This window comes from Muscardinus avellanarius (assembly GCF_963383645.1).
Source record: "Muscardinus avellanarius genome assembly, chromosome: 12".
NCBI lineage: Eukaryota > Metazoa > Chordata > Mammalia > Rodentia > Gliridae > Muscardinus > Muscardinus avellanarius.
In genome coordinates, this window is record NC_137798.1 from 52,180,127 (window position 1) to 52,198,009 (window position 17,883).

A 17,883-nucleotide genomic window follows, 5' to 3' on the forward strand; every position below is an offset into this window, starting at 1 on the left:
TGTTCCACTATGATTTGAATGTTCCCACCAAAACTGATGGGAAAATTATATTGCCACTGTGAAGGTATTAGTAGGTCAAATGTTTAGGAAGGGATTAGGTCATTGTAGGTTTGTCTCCATGAATGGATTAATGTTATTCTCTCAGGAGTAGATAACTGTACAAGTGGCTTTGTTTTAAAAGTGAGCTCTCTTTCATGCTCTCTGGCCATGTTATGAATCAGCAAGGAGGCCCTCACCCAAGGCTAGCACCTTGAACACTGGAATTTCCAGCCTTAAAACTTGTGAGAAATAAATATCATCTCTTTATAAATTAACTAGTATGTGGTATCCTGTTATTGCAGAAAAAAATAAACTAAGGCATGCTCCAATACAAATTACTAGACAAATAGATTAATAGGATAATAAATCATTTAAAAATATATTCAAATATACTGAGTATATTTCTAATCAAGTGCAAAAGAAATTTAGTGGTGAAATAATGATTTCTTCAATAAATGATGCTAGAAATATGCATATGCACTTTGCAAAATAAATAAATAAACCTAAAACATTTCTTTGCACCATAAACAAAAGTAAACTGATTAGAAATAGTAAATATTTTGGTGAATATAAGTGAATAACAATTATTTCAAAGGATGATTGTTTTGTGTGTGTGTGTGTGTGTGTGTGTGTGTGTGTGTGTGGTACTGGTGTTCCTGGGAGCCCTTCTACCTCCGAGCTACACTCCCAGACCTATTTTTTATATTTTTATTTGGAAACAGGGTCTCTTAAGCCAGCGAGGCTGGCTTCAAACCTGTGCAATCCTCCTGTCTCCGCCTCCCAAGCGCAGGGATTATAAGCGTGCGCCACCACGCCTGGCAGGGATATTGTTTTAATAAAATAATTAAAATATACATAGAATTAATGCATTATATAAAACAATAAAATTTGAGAAATTCAAATCTTGTAAAAGTATTCTATGATAATACTGAGGGAATGGTAAAGTAATAATCAAGGATAAAAGCATAATTTTTAAGGTTTTAACAATCACTTCTTGATAGCCTGGTGTGGTGGCATATACCTATAATTTCAATACTTGGGAGGCTGAAACAGGAGGATCACAGGTTCACAGCCAGACTCAGCAATTTAGTGAGGCTTTTAGCAACCTAGTGAGGCCCTGTTTCCAAACTAAAAAATAAAATATGTGGACTGTGATTGAGATTATAGCTTTGAGATAGAATGCCTAGATAAAATGTCCCTGATTCAATCTCTAGCAACACACACACACACACACACGCACGCACACACACACACACACACACCCCAATAGAAAGTTTGTGTAGCTAACTTTTGACAGAGGAAGAAAACCTTAAGGCAAGAAACACCTCAAGAGGTACAGAGGATACATCTCAAAGATAAACTGCCAGGAAGTAATATATCCATATAACCCTTTAGGAAAATACAATGATTCTAAATCTGCATGTACTAATAATATACCTACAAAATATATAGAGCAGAAATCGATAGAAATAAAGAAACATGCCAATTTAGGACTGTATTCATAGATAATAACTGTCATCTTTCAATAGCTTTTACAATAGCAGATACAAAAAATCAGAAAATATATAGACCTAAACAACATAATTACACATGTGATCTTATTGGCACTCAGTAATTTTAGAATGCACAGTATTTGGGGTGGACATGGAACATTTTCAAAAGTAGGCCATAGGTTGTGCATAATACAATCTCAATATCCAAAGGCTGAAATCATTAAGAGTATGCTTTCTTTTACAATGGATTAAACTAGAAAGTTAAAAAATTACAAGTAGGAAGTCACCAACATTTTTGGAAATTAAACATGCTAACATTTATTATATCAGTCTCATTCATATCCACATTTCACTATTTCTGTAAAGGCCAGAGTGATAGAGAATGATTTGGGAGTTATCAGTAAATTGGACTCATTTTAACTGTTCTGTTCTTATTTGTCCAAATATTTCCATGGGAATACTGGCTAAACTTTTAACATGAACCTACTGAGAATCTTCTATGTGTCAGCTACTATTCAAGCTGTTGAAAGGATTTTCTCTATTTTTAATGAGTTTATATACAAACACAGATGAAAAAATTTGATCATTTTAGAGTATGAAAAAATAAGACTGGTAATAGAGAAGAAGAGTAATTATGGGTGGGAAACAATGTTCCTTCAGCCGGGCGTGATGGCGCACTCTTGTAATCCCCACACTTGGGAGGCGGAGACAGGAGGATCGCGCAGGTTCGAAGCCAGCCACTCTGGCTTAAGAGACCCAGTTTTCAAATAAAAAAATATAAAAATAGGTCTGGGAGTGTAGCCCGGAGGTAGAAGGGTTTCTAGCAACCCCAGTACCACCAAAAAAAAAAAAAAAAAAAATTTTTTTTCTTCATATATAATTTCTCAGGCAAGGCCTCTGTGAGATGATGAGTCCTCAGTGTTAGGAAGCCTCCTGCCATGTTATTTAGCTTACAGAATAAAATAAAATTCTGTAGGGATCAATAAAAGCAGACCATGACAGAGATAAACTTGTCCAGCCTATAGATGATGTAACTCGAACAGAGTAACAAATTATATTATATTAATTAGAGAAGGGAAGGTTTAGCCAGGTCTGGTTGCACTTGCCTGTAATCCTAGTTCTGGGGAGGCTGATATAGGAGGATCATGGGTTTAAGACCAGCCTCAGCAACTTAGCGAGGCCATCAACAACTTACTGAGAACCTGCTTCACAATAAAACATAAAGTAGGATTAGGGGTGTGGCTCAGAAGTAGATCTGGGCTCAATCCTCAGTAGAATAACAAATAGACAAACAAAGAGATAAGGTTTAACATGGCATTTTCAGGCACAGAGCATTATTTGAATTTATTTTAAACATTGAGAAATACTGGAGAAATAAAAGCATGAAAAACTAATTTGATCTATTTATTTTTTTTAAATAACCACTCAGTAGGTTTGGAGGTTTGTGAAACAAGGCCTGATGACCATCAGCAGCCTACAGCAATATTCCATGAAGAAATAATGGAAGTTGCATGATATTAGTGGATTTGTGTTTATCAGGCCAACACAGCACATCAACCTGTGTCCTATGGACAGAAAGTGGATAATATCTTGACTGTGAAAAAGACAGCACTTCCTCCATGATAAGACACTTGACATATACTAATTGCTTTTTTTTTTATCAGTTTGACCTACAAAATACACTTATTATTAACAAATTAAATATGTATAAACCTTAAAGATATTAAAGTGTTTCTTGGTCCAACATGATAGTTAAGATAAATACAAAGCAAGTTTAGAAAGAGAGATAAAGCCACATAGCTAAGTAATAAAGTTAAGAAAATCATTTTTAAATTGAAGTCAAAACAGCATGTAACTGGCAGTCATTAACTACATTTGACTAATCCAAAACATATAATTGCAAGAAAGTTTCTTTGTTTCTTTAGTATTTCTTAGGCGAATTCATTCAGACTTTTCAAGAAGCAGGGTTACTAGCAAAGGCAAAGGTCTGTGTTATGCAGCATAGTAAAGGCTGGCTGAGAATTATATAAAAGAAGGTAGCAATATGGTATTGAAATATTAAAATTTAAAAAGTTATTTTCTAATAAAAGAATGAGAAAAAAGGAAGCAAAGCTAAAATTATTTTTAAAAGACGAATCAAGAGGTTTCAGTTTGACAGCTCTTGTAAGACGGTTTTTGAAAACTGTTTATATAGAAATAGAAATAAATTCAAGGGTCTGAATGAGAAATTCTGTTGCGTTTGCTTAATAACTTTAAAACAAATTTATAACTATTTTGATATATACAAAATTGATCTAGATTTAGATAAGGCCCACATATTCCTTTTCCAGTGTCCAGAGCCATTGGCAGGTAAGAAACATACTCATTGTGAAGCAATACTTAGAATTACTTATGATTCTAAGAATCCAGAGAAAATATGCTTTGAAAAGTTTAATGATGTGCATATTTTTAAAACAAATTGACAATAGAAGGAACAGATATGGAATCAGGTGATTATTTAGTTGGATGATAATTATTTTAAATCACTTTTTATAAAAATTCAATAATGAATTGTAGGAGTGCAGAATAGATGGGTAAAATTCTATCCTGCCTCCTGACAGTTAACCATTGATGGCACAATGTCCTGAGTCAAGAGGTGGTCAGATGAACACAGGCTTTCATACTGTGTCATGAGACACTCACTACTAGCACATGTGCTAAGGCAATTTTTTCAAAGATTTATATTTTGGAAAGTAACAGCCCACCAAAACACTAATCTTTAAAAAAAAATAAATAATGCATTTTTTAATTCACAGTACACTTGCAAATGAAGAAATGTATATGATGTGTACAGCTATAACTGTATAATCACTGAATTATTCTATAATTACCACCTAAATATTGGCAATTATGTTAATATGAAAGAGGTCAGGACTTGGTTTGCTATATAAGGAAATAGTCTCAATGATTGTAAAAAAAAAGGTTTGATGCTGGGAAATTGGCAAAATAGGAATAACTTTGTTATTGTAGTTTTAGTATAAAAGTAGTATTAATCATAAAATTATAAACTAGCATATATTTAAAGTTTAGTTGTATATTTTCATAGTTATGGTCATTAGATGTCTCAAATCAATATTATTTATCTTGTGGTCTGTATAATTTTAGTATATTTTATCCATGGACATAATTGAAAATTTGTCCAAATATATATTATTCAACTTAAAAATTTTTCTTTCTTAATTTAAATTTGTACATTTTGCTAGTCATAAAAATCTTTGTTTTATAAACAAAAAAGCTTTCAATGTTTTATAATTTTCTTTGTAGAGGTCTTTTACCTTCTTGATTAGGTTTATTCCCAAGTATTTTATTTTTTTTGTGGGATATCCTGAGTGGAAGTATTTTCTGAATTTCTTTTTCAGTGGATATGTAGTTGGCATACAGGAAAGCGTCTGATTTTTTAAAATTGATTTTGTATCCAGACACTTTCCTAAACTTTTTGATCAGTTCTACAAGCTTTTTGGTTGAATTTGTTGGGTCTTCAAAGAACAGGACCATGTCATCTGCAAATAGCGACAGTTTTAGTTCTTCTTTTCCTATTTGTGGTGATAATGGACATCCTTGTCTTATTTCTGTTTTTAGGGGGAATTCTCACAGTTTTTCCTCATTTAATATGAAGTTTGTTGTGGGCTTAATATTCCTACAAATTTCAGTGTTCAAGAATTATTCTCTACTTTAGACTGGGAATGGTGGTGTATGCCAGCATGGTGATATATGCCTGTAATCCCACTACTTGAGAGGCTGAGACAGGAAGATAGCATTTTTTAGGCCAGCCTCAGCAATTTAGTGATAACTTGTTTCAAAATAAAAAGGTTAAAAAGGAATAGGGAAGCCAGGGAGTAATCTGGATACTTAGGGGAACTTCAGACAATAGAGGAGAAACTCCAGTAAAGCCAGTAAACTCCAGTAAAGCCAGCATGGTGGGGAGGGGAGGATCAATGAAGGAATCACTTTTCAATACCCTGTCTGGAGAAGCAAGGGAATGGGGAGGGAGCTGGGAAAAAGCCCAAGTGCTGTGTGCATGTATGCCATTATCACTGTGAATTACATCATGATGTGAACTATAGTATAACAATAAAAGTATTTAAAGAATTTAAAAATGTTTGGGGAAGTAGCTTGAAAATAGAAAGTCCTGGGTTCAATTTCCAGTATTAATAATTAATTAATTCTTTACACTCTATATTATACAGGAGTATTTTTATGTTTACTCAATATAAAATTAACTCATGTTTTCTTAAATAAGTTTAATAACTTATTTTTGTCATTTTTTAATTTATTGTTATATTTTATTGGTGCATTGTAGTCATACATCATAATGGAGTACAAGATGGTGGAGACATACATGAACATATCACCCAATTAGCCCTTACCCAATTCCTGTCCCATTACCTCCCCCTTCCTCCTTCCCATGCTTGGCTTAGTGACTGACTTGGATATGTTTGTTCAAGTACGTCATGTGCTTTAGATAGATGTCTATTGCCATTTTAACATAATTAAGGCTCCGTTTCTAGACTAAATAAAAATAAACAAAGGGAATTGAAGAGACTTTTTCTAAAACTAAAGCCAAATACATTTTAAGTAAAGGAATTCATTCCTTGAGAAGTTATTTACCATTGCAATTTGGAAACAAAATTGTCCTTTTAAGAAATATTTTCCATAAAACCAAGTCAATTATCAAAATGTATTATTACATATTAGGATATACTAAACAAAAAAAAAAACTGGGCATGGTGACACATGATTGTAATCCCAGTACTTGGGAAGAAGAAACAGAAGAATTGTAGGTATGAGACAGGCTCATCAACATAGGGAGGCCTTCAGCAACTTAGTGAGGCCCCTTTTCAAAGTAAAAAATAAAATTGTGCTGGGATTATAGCTCAGATGTAAAATACCCCTGGGTTCAATCTCCAGTACTACAAAAAATAAAAAAAAATTTTTAAATGTTTTAAGAGTTGACATTTTTAATTTACCTACCACACATATATTTATAAGTTATCCTTCATATTTCAATCATCTGATCATTCAAACACATTGTTTTCAAAAGACCAGGTTTGGAACAGCTATTTTTTAAAATATTACTGTCAACATGATTTATATTTTGAGACTATAATGTACTAATAAAAGCATATTAAGATAGCAATATTGTTGTATGCTGTTTAGAGTAGCTAAATGTCCTAGTAAAGTGCGTAAAAATACTGTAACTGAATTCTTACCTGGGTGAAGAACGGTTCATAAATCTCAACCCCTTTATCAGATCCTTGTAGTAACACCTCCTGGCCACGTCTCCAGCTGTACCGCACAGGTGGGTTGGAATTGGCAACACACCGGAGGAACACTGTTCTCTCGTAGTAAAATTGTTCTTTAGCTTCACCTATACTTTGATGAACAGTTACTACTGGATCATCCAAATCTAAAATAAAAATAAAAAAAATCCACACAGCAATGTTGAAGTGCATGGCTTTTGAAGTATTCGTCATTTAACCTAAATAAAGATGCACATTTTTGCTGGGCAAGATGGCACAAACCTATAATTGCACTACTTTTGGTACCTGATTCATGAGAATCAAAATATTGTGTTCAACCTGTGCAACTTAGCAAGATCCTCCTGGGTTCAATCCTCAGTATCTTGCTTTCCCTCCCCATAATAGATACATATTCTTAAGCAATTGTATTACTTAGTAGGCTTATTTTTTTGCATTGAGTATGTTGAACTCATTTACAAAGAAATTTCCAATGGAAAGAATTCATAAATGTGATGGTAGTTTCTTTAAATCTCTATTTATTGAGATGGCACAAATGACCTTATATATTCCCAACTCCTTGTCAATAGCCACCTCTAATACAGATCCATCGAAACAGATCAAAATTCAAACCTCTTGAATTCAAGAGTTTAGACGAAACATTGAACCAGAGAAATCAGTAGTGGAAAAAATATTAGTATCCTTTAGCCTGAATGACTCTTTCTTAATGTACTTTTTAAAATAAATTATTAACCATTATATTAAAAGTCAAGACATTATGTTTACAAATTATTCTAATCTTTTAAAAATTTTTATTGGTGCACTGTATTCATACATCTTAATGGAATGTAAGACGGTGGAGACATACATGCATACAACAAAGTATGGCACTGAACTTTGCTATATTTTTTAATATATTTTTATTGGTGCCTTGTAGTCAAAAATATTAATGAAATAAAAAAAAACTTGTGGCGATATACATGCATACATCACCCAATTAGCCTTTATCCAATCCCCATCCCATTCTCTCCCCCTCCCTTGTTCCCATGCTTGATTTAGTAATTGACTTTGATATGTTTGTTTAAGTAAATCATGTGCTTTAAAGAGATTCTATCTTCCCCCCTCCCATCCCCTCAGATAGGTCACCTTAATTGCTCCTCTATAGGGCTCCTTCTTCAACTAGAGTTCCTCCTATTACCCATTTCTCCCTAGTTTTCACATATTAGGGAAAGCATCTAATTTCTTATTTTTTGTGACATTTCCCTGTAAATGCCATAATTTTGTTCTCCTCTATGGCTGGGTAAAAGTCCATTGTGTATATATCCCATAGTTTTATAATCTACTCATCTGTTTATGGACATCTTGGCTGGTTCTATAGTTTGGGAATGATGAATTGTACATCTATGAACACAGATACTTGTGCAATGGTTTAGTAGCTTGGTTTTCATTTTGGGGGGTAGACACCCATAGATGGTATTGCTGGGTCATATGGTAAGTTCATTTTCATTCTTCTGAGGATCTTCCATGCTGTTTTTCAAAGTGGTTGCACTGATTTGCAATCCCATCAATAATATATTAGAGTTTCTACTTGACTTGAACTTGAATTTTGTTAAATTTTAACCTTCATCTCTGATTTTGTGTCTCAGATTATATTTGCTGATTTAAAATGTGCTGATGGGTGTCACTATTAAAAGGCATTGATAGTAATCTCAGCATTCAAGAGGTGGAGACCAGAGGATTGCAATTTGCGGAAGGCCTCAGCTACTGAGCGAGGCCCTTCACAACTCAAGGAGACCTTGTTTCAAAAAATAAACTAAAAAATAGGGCTGGGAGTATAGCTCAGAGGAAAAATGCACCTGACTGGGTTCAATCCCCAGTACCTACAAAAAAAAAAAAAAAAAGGCATTGATATTCCTACCACTGAATAATATGAAAAATATGTGCCATTATTATGTGTTTACAGGGTTTCCACTTTCTGGGGAAGGTCAAATTGTAAATATATTGGCATTTGAGAGTCACAAGTTCATTGTTCATCTATACCACTTTCATGGGAAAGTAGCCAAAGACAATTGGTAAATGAAGGAAGAGTGAACATTGTGGAGTTCCCACAGCACTTAAACACAGGCACTTCCTGCCAGACTTGGCTAATGGGCTATAGTTTCTTAACCTCTAATATAACATACCCTATGTTGTTTCCTCAAGTAAAAAAAAATGTACCTGCCTTAATGCAACAAGCTCTGAGCTGTATGTTCTAGTTTAAACTTCTCAAGTGTAATGCCAACATTTGCTGCTATCATATTTACCCAGATTTATCTTTTTTTGCTTTATCACCATGACAAGTTATTTAGCTTTTATGATCACAATTTTTTCTTATTAATAAAATGGAAATAATAATAGTACCACATTATTCAGGTTGTGGAAGAGTTAAATGAGATAGTCTATAAAGTCATAATGCTCAGTAAATGTTAGCTTTTACCATTAATAATATTATTATCATCACTATTAGGATATATTTAAATAATGGGCATTTATTTCATGTTTTCTTTTTAACTTTATAGCATCAACCCATAATGCACTCAACTCTCATTATAAATAGGTACAAATAGGCCACTGACCCATTTGCTCAGACTGTCAACTGCTTTTACAGGACAAGAACTTTTATGTGAAAGCCTTAAAAATAAACTAAAATATTTATATGGAAACTAGAATATAAAGTGAGCGAGCACATGGCATCCTGTATGTTTAAAAGACATTGTTCCTTAGAAAAGATTCTTTTTTGATGTGTAAAAATAAGAAAAAGCCAAAAAACTAGTGAAGTAATCACTTTCCTAAGGAATCAAAGTAAAGAACAAATTTCAAAATTTGCCCATTATTCTAAATGTTTTTTTCTTTCAGATGTGAATTGTTTGACAGTCCTACTTTGATTTCTACTTTTGCATCATTCTAAGGATTTTTTTTCCATCTAACATTAGAATCCTTTTGCAGCTACCTCAAAAGCCTCTAATTTTAGTCCTGAAAATTTACAGAACAACTGCTGCTTTTTGGTAAAATTTAAGAAACTTTCAAATTAAAGTCATTCTATTAGTTGTTCAGGAATATATGCAGTCAGGTTTTAATGCATTGTAATATTTAAGGATTCTAGAATATTATCATGAAATATTTACAAGTATTCAAAACTTATATTCATGTGTTTAGTGATTATTTATATATAAATCAAATACCTACAATAGATTGAGTAAATTCCTCCATAGTGGTTTTTACAATGATACTTTAAACAATTTATTTTCTTTCTTGTTTAAAGAATAATTTCTTGTAACCATAGATTTTTCTTAAGACATGAGCTGCATTCTGCTACAAGAATAAAATGTGGAAGCCAGAAAGCTGAGGGCCAAATCCAAACCAGCTAATCAATAGTTAATAATATTGTGCTTTTCACCATCTATTTGTTGATGTCTCCCTAGCTCTCTTCTGGTTAAGTGGTGGTCACCAATAGGTTCACTCAGGAATAGACAAGACCTGAACAATGTTTAAACATACTCTTTCTGGGTCTGGATGAGTTCTGGGTCAATGAACTTCTGAGAATCTAATCATCTAAGAGCAGTTTACTGAGTATTCAATTGGCTAAGTCTTTTGTCTGATTCACCCATATATAGAAATTTATTCTTCAATAAATTTCTAAGTCAAATTATCTCTTTAGAATTAAAAACTAACATACCTAAACAGGGTTTATTTTAGACAAGTCAAATTATGGCATGGATAAAAAGAATATGTTTTATGGAAAGATATATACATATGTGCATGTATATGTGTGTGTCATGTATGTATATCCATGTGAATATATGTGACATACATAAAATTATATATTATATATACATATATGATAAAGTTTATATGGTACATATAATTTTTTTTTTTGGTGGCACTGGGGTTTCTGGAAGCCCTTCTACCTCCGAGCAACACACCCAGACCTATATTTTCTATTTTTTATTGGGAAATAGGGTCTCTTAAGCCAGCATGGCTGGTTTCAAACCTGCACAATCCTCCTGTCTCCACCTCCGAAGCACAGGGATTACAAGCATGCACCACCATGCCCAGCTGGTAGATATAAATATTACAAAATATATTTAAAACATATTTTAGGTATTTTTAAATATATTTTGAATATATGTATTTATCCCAGGTCAGATTTTTGAGAAAAGAGAAATTAAGAGAAATGTGTATGGCAAGCATATTGAATGGTACCTTGTAGGTCAACCGTGTAACTAACTAAAGAAAGGAGGATTGGGCAGAAAGAGGGCTCAGATACACTGTGGCTACAACAAATGTCAGGTTGGCTGTGACATTTTGGAGCTATGGAGTCCCATCAGAGTTGCCCTGTCCTGAGACAAAGTGGATACGCCTTTATATACCACCCCTGCGACATCAAATAATCATTCAATTTGTGGTGCTCTCCACTAGAGGGTACAATCTTGGAAAGGACATCTCTGTGTGGTTTAGAGTAATTTCTAGGAAGGAACTTAGTTGATGAGAATCAGCTACTAATACTGTCAGCAGCTAAAGGAAAGCATGTTAGTCTCAAGAAGAGCATCTGTCTGGTATAATATAACATGCATTCAGAGACACTTTCTATCTGTGATAATTCTGAGAAAAAAACTGTTCCAGGATTCTGGTTTGTCTCCCTTTATGGAAAACTCCCAAAAGAAATGGTGATAGTATGATATTCGTATTTCCTATTTACTATTCTAAACTGCTTACCCCTTGGGTTAGTGTACCAGGGCTTTGACACCAAGAAAATTGAGATCTTGCTCTTCAAACTCTTCTCAGGTCATGGCTGACTACAGTTTACCACCAAAATTGGTGAAGAAAATAACCAAAAATGACTCAGTGGATTAAGGAGATATAACACACAATCTTTACTGCCTTACTATGCAAAAGATAGTCCTACTTTCAGCAGATCCTACAGTATAGTTACTCCTGCAAGTATAGTGAATCTTCTTACCTACTGTTTCCTGAAAGTGAGTAATTGCAAAGGTTTTAAAGATTAATAGATCTCTTGCTCTGTCACTTAACGAAAGCTTTTCTTTTTCTTTTCTGAGAACTGGAACTTCTATACTGGCAGGGCTCAGAGTTGCGGGAAGAAAAGCATTGATTTCCCATGGAGATCACTGGATGTGATGGTATCAAGTGAGGTTACCTCTTGGTTCTGGGACCTATGCATTCTATAGAGGGAGGGGGAGCATCATATAATGATGGACACTGATACAGGATTTCACTGCATCCTGGAGGGCAATACCCTCTCCTCATTATCTCTGCAAGACTCAACTGCACTTTCAAGAGACCACTCTATTATTCTATTAAGCTAGCATTTTTAGGTCATGTATGTCTCTGATTTACCCTTTTTCCCAGTATATGATTATGCAAGAAAAGGAATATAGGCTGTTTGTAGAAAGAACTTGGAGATCATTACTACATATACTTGAGGTGCTATTGCAAAGTTCTTTTAAGTGATTCAGTTGTCCCCTTCAAATCTTAAAATTCCCTCTAATTCTCTACCTGTTAACCAGCATTTATAGTTATTTTACTTCTTGATTATTACCATTCTGATTGGAGCTAGATGGAACCTCACTGTATTTTTGTTTGTTTGTTTGTTTTTGGTTTTGGTGGTGGTATTGGGGATGGAACCCTTCTATCTCCGGGCTACACTCCCAGACCTATTTTTATATTTTTATTTGGAAACAGGGTCTCTTAAGCCAGCAAGGATGGCTTCGAACCTGTGTGATCCTCCTGTCTCCACCTCCCGAGCACGGGGATGATAAGCATGCACCACCAGGCCCAGCTCACTGTAGTTTTGATTTGCTTTACACTGATTGCTAATTATGTTGCATATGTTTGATTTATTTATTGGTCACTTATAATCTCTTCTTTTGAGAAGTGTGTATTCATATCAACTGCCCATTTTTATTGTTTTTTTTAATTTTCCTTAGTGTCACATTTTTTATTTCTTTATATGTTATAGATATTGGTCCTTAATCAGAGGAGTAGCTGGAAAATTCTTCTTTTATTCTGTAGGCTCTCTCTTCACAGTTTTGTTTCCTTCACTGTATTAAGTGTTTTCTTAATTTAGCTTTTATTTTTTATAAGTGGAACATATTGAGAGTGGTGTACATTTACATTGTGCTTCATGCCCTTCCCCCTGCTCTTCCCTCCCCCTCCCAATAGAGAATTTCCAGGTTAATCATGTTATATTTATGCTATTACACATGTTCGTATGTTGCTCCTCAATTGAACAACCTCAGCATTCTTCCTCTCCTATCCTTCCATTCAAGTTTTGCTGAGATTTCCCCTCCATCATCTGGAATCCCTCTGGTATTACCACTACTCCCTATCTTGAATATATTAGAGAAAACATATGTCCCTTCTCTTTCTGTGCTTGACTAATCTCACTTAACATAATGTTCTCCAGTTTCTTCCATCTTCTTGCAAATGCTATTATTTTATTTTTCTTTATAGCTGAATAGAATTCCATTGTGTGTATTTCCCATAATTTTGCAATCCACTCATCTGTTGATGGGGATCTAGGTTGGTTCCATAGTTTGGCTATTACGAACTGTGCTGCTATGAACATGGGTATGCATATGTTAACGTAGTTCTCTGATTTCAACCCCATTGGAAAGATACCCAGGAGTTGTATAGCTGGATCAAATGGTGGATCTATTCCCAGTTTTCTAAGGAATCTCCATACTGATATCCATAGTGGCTGAACTACTTTACACTCCCACCAACAGTGTAAAAGAGTTCCTCTTTCCCCACATCCTCACCAGAAATTGTTTTTGTTTGATTTCTTTATGTTTGCCACTCTGATTGGGTTAGATGGAATCTCAGCATAGTTTTGATATGCATTTACCTGATGGCTAGTGATATTGAACATCTTTTCATGTATCTATTGGCCATTTGTATCTCTTCATTTGTGAAATGTCTATTCATTTCAGTTGCCCATTTCTTGATTGGGTTGTTTGTTTTGCTAGTGTAGAGTCTTTTGAGCTCTTTGTATATTCTGGATATTAGCACCCTATCAGAGTGGTGGTTGGTAAAGATCTTCTCCCATTCTGTATGCTTCCTCTTTAGGTTCTTGATGGTTTCCTTTGATGAGAAGAAACTTTTTAGTTTGAAGAGATCCCACTTATTAATTCTTGCTTTAATTTCCTGCGCTTTGGAAGTCTTATTGAGAAATGGACCCTGTACCTTTATGTTGAAGTGTAGATCCTATGCCTTTCTCTAATAACTTCACAGTCTCTGGTCTAATTTCTAAGTCTCTGATCCATTTTGAGTTGATTCCTGTGCATGGTGAGAAGTAAGGATTCAGATCCAACTTTCTACAAATGGATAGCCAGTTCTCCCAGCACCATTTGTTGAAAAGGCTGTCTTTTCTCTAGTGTGTGAGTTTGGCCCCTTTGCCAAAGATCAGTTGACTATAGATGTGTGGGTTTGTTTCTGTGTCTTCTATTCTGTTCCACTAGTCAGTCTGCTTATTGTTGTGCCAATACCATGCTGTTTTTACTACTATTGCTGTATAGTATAATTTGAAGTTCGGGATTGTGATGCCTCCTGCCTGGTTCTTGTTGCTGAGTATTCCTTTGGCTATTCTAGGTCTTTTCTCCCTCCATATAAAATTCATAACTGATTTCTCCAGGTCTATGAGAAATGTTGATATTTTAATGGAGATTGCATTGAATCTATAGATCACTTTTGGCAGAATAGCCATTTTGATTATATTTATTATATTTATTCTGCCTATCCATCTTCTAAGGTCTTCTTCAATTTTTTTCTTTAATGTTTTGTAGTTTTCTCTGTTGAGGTCTTTTACATCTTTGGTTAGGTTTATTTCTAGGTATTTTATTGGTTTAGAGGTTATAGTAAATGGAATAGTTTTCTTTATTTCTTTTATTGTGGATTAATTGTTGGCATAAAGAAAAGCAACTGATTTCTTTAGGTTGATTTTTGTATCCTGCAACTTTGCTGAATTGGATAATCAGCTCCAGAAGTCTTTTGTTTGAGTTCATTGGATCTTCTAGATAAAGAATCATATCATCTGCAAATAAGGATAGTTTTAGCTCCTCTCTTCTTATTTGAATTCCTTTGATTTACTTCTCTTGTCTTATTGCTGTGGCAAGAGTCTCAAGGAATATATTGAAGAGGAGAGATAATAATGGGCATCCTTGTCTTGTGCCTGATTTTAAAGGGAATTCTTGCAGTTTTTCTCCATTCAATATGATGTTGGCTTTGGGTTTATTGTATATAGCCTTAATGATGTTGAAGTACGTTACTTCTATTCCAATTTTCTGCAGTGTTTTTAACATAAATGGGTGTTGGATTTTGTCGAATGCTTTTTCAGCATCTATTGAAATGATCATGTGGTTTTTGTTCTTAGTTCTATTTATGTGGTGAATAACATGTATTGATTTGTGTATGTTGAACCAGCCTAGCTTTTCTGGGATGAAACCAAGTTGGTCATGGTGTACAATTTGAATGCGTATAGCTAGTATTTTGTTTAGAATTTTTGTGTCTATGTTCATTAAGGATATTGGTCTGTAATTTTCCTTTCTTGAAGTATCTTTATTTGGTTTGGGAATTAATATGATACTGGCCTCATAGAAGGAATTAGGAAGAATTCCATCTCTTTCAATTTCCCGGAACAAGTTATGAAGTATTGGTATTAGTTCTTCACTGAAAGTTTTGTAGAATTCAGCTGGGAACCCTTCGGGGCCTGGGCTTTTCTTTGTTGGCAGAATTTTGATTGCTGTTTCTATTTCTTTGTTTGCTATTGGTTGGTTTAGGTTTGCTATGTCCTCTTGGTTCCATTTAGGTAGGTTATATGTGTTTAGAAATCTATCGATTTCTTCCATATTTTCCAGTCTGTTGGAGTATAAATTCTCAAAATAGTTTCTAATAATCCTTTGAATTTCCCCTCTGTCTATGGTAATGTCTCCTTTTTCATTTCTGATTTTAATAATTTGAGTTGATTCTCTTTTTCTTTTGATTAGGTTGGCCAGGGGTTTGTCAATCCTATTAATCTTCTCAAAGAACCAGCTTTTTGTTTTGTTGATTCTTTGAATTTTTTTTTTTGCTCTCTATTTCATTTATTTCTGCTCTGATTTTAATAATTTCTTGCCTTCTGCTGGTTTTGGGATTAGACTGTTGCAGTCTTTCTAGGTCTTTGAGTTGTGTCATTAGGTTGTTTGCTTGGTGGCTTTCTGTTCTTCTTATGTGGGCACTCAATGCTATGAACTTTCCTCTCAACACTGCCTTCAAAGTGTCCCATAGATTTTGGTAAGTTGTTTCTCTATTTTCATTTAATTCCATAAATTTATTTCTCCCCTAGTTTCCACTTTCACCCACTCGTTGTTCAAGAGTGTATCATTCAATCTCCATGTATTTAAATAGTTTATTTTGGGGTTCCTGTTGTTGATTTCTATTTTCATTCCATTATGGTCTGAAAAGATGCAGGGAATTATATCTTTTGAATTTGCTGGTGCTTTCTTTGTGCCCCAGAATGTGGTCTATTTTGGAGAAGGTGCCATGGGCTGCTAAGAAGAATGTGTATTCTGTTTTTCCTGGTTGAAATATTCTGTATATGTCTATTAAGTACATTTGGTTTATAGTTTTCATCTAGAATGTTTTTAATTTAATAACATTCCATTTATTGATTCTTGGTTTTATTTCCTGAGCTGTAGAAGTCTTATTAAACTAGAAAGTCTTTGCCAGTGCCTAAAAGATGGAAGAGTTAGTTCAATTTTTTTAGTTATTATAAAAATTTTGGTCTAATTTCTAGGTCTTTGATTTATCTTGAGTTAACCTTTGCACATGATGAGAAGGGTATAATTTCATTCTTCTTCTTATGAATATCCAGTTTACAGAACACCATTTATTAAAAGGCTTTCTTCTCTAGGATATGAATTTGGTAGCTTTGTCAAAAATCAGCTAACTGTAGTTTTGTAAATTTGTCCCTGATTTTCTATTTTACTCTATCAATCAATGCATATACTTTTATGCCAATATTGTGCTGTTTTTGTTACTATAGCTCTGTAGTATAATTTAAAATCAGGAAAATTAAAATGTAGCACAATTTAAAATCCTGCCTCTAGCTTTGTTTTATTGCTTGAAATTGTTTTGGTTATTCTAGGTTTTTTGTTCTTTCACATGAATCTTAGGACCATTTGTCCTAGTTCTGTGAAGAATGATATTGGTATTTCGATGGAGATTGCATTGAATCTATAAATCATTTGAGGTAGTAAGACCATATTTTTTTCAAAGTTTTCTCCAGTGTTTTTATAATTTGTACATAGTAGAATGCCTTATTATTTTACCTCCTTTGTTACATTTATTCCTAAGTACTTTTTTAGACTGTTGTAAATGAATTATTTTCCAGTTATCTTTTTCAATAAATTTGTTATTTGTGTATAGAAAACCCATTGATTTTTGTAAGTGGATTTTGTATCCAGCTACTCTTCTGAATTTATCAACTTCAGAAATACTGTATGCTACACTTTTAAATAAGCGTTTTCATACATTTTCCTAGAGACTTTTCTTTTCCTCATATATAAACCTCTAGTGACAATTAATTACACTCATCTTTTAATTTTTTTGTCCACTGCAAGAATGGAATCCAGAAGAAACTAGCAGAATTCATTGTGCTTATAATTGCTACTTTTCTCTGAATTTCTCGAAAACTGGCAATATTAAACTCACAAAGTGTTACCTTCCATTGGAATCTTTCCTTGTTCTTCACAGATGAAGGTTTGTAACACTTTACCACTATAACATTCAAGAGTAATCAGTTTATCTTTGGTATCAGAAATGGAACCCTCAGTGTAGCCAATTTTCTAGTTGGTTGGTAGGTCAAACATTCAAGAGTAATCAGTTTATCTTTGGTATCAGAAATGGAACCCTCAGTGTAGCCAATTTTCTAGTTGGTTGGTAGGTCATACATCTATAAAATTCCATTTTAGAGGTAAACTCCTCACACCATGTAGAATGGATTCCTTGGAAATTTGACTGTTGATGAAGACATGCATTTA

General features: G+C 33.9%; 1 protein-coding gene across 2 annotated transcripts in view; it reads right to left on the reverse strand.

The window, feature by feature from the left end:
* MDGA2 (MAM domain containing glycosylphosphatidylinositol anchor 2) overlaps positions 1–17,883 on the reverse strand; it is a gene marked incomplete at both ends in the record, with an annotated part of 848,361 nt that overhangs the window by 312,754 nt on the left and 517,724 nt on the right. For both annotated transcript variants that reach the window (XM_080707341.1, XM_080707342.1), the window contains one exon: positions 6,782–6,978. In XM_080707341.1, coding sequence (XP_080563467.1) covers positions 6,782–6,978 — 197 coding nt within the window. The remainder of the gene's footprint in view (positions 1–6,781; positions 6,979–17,883) is intronic.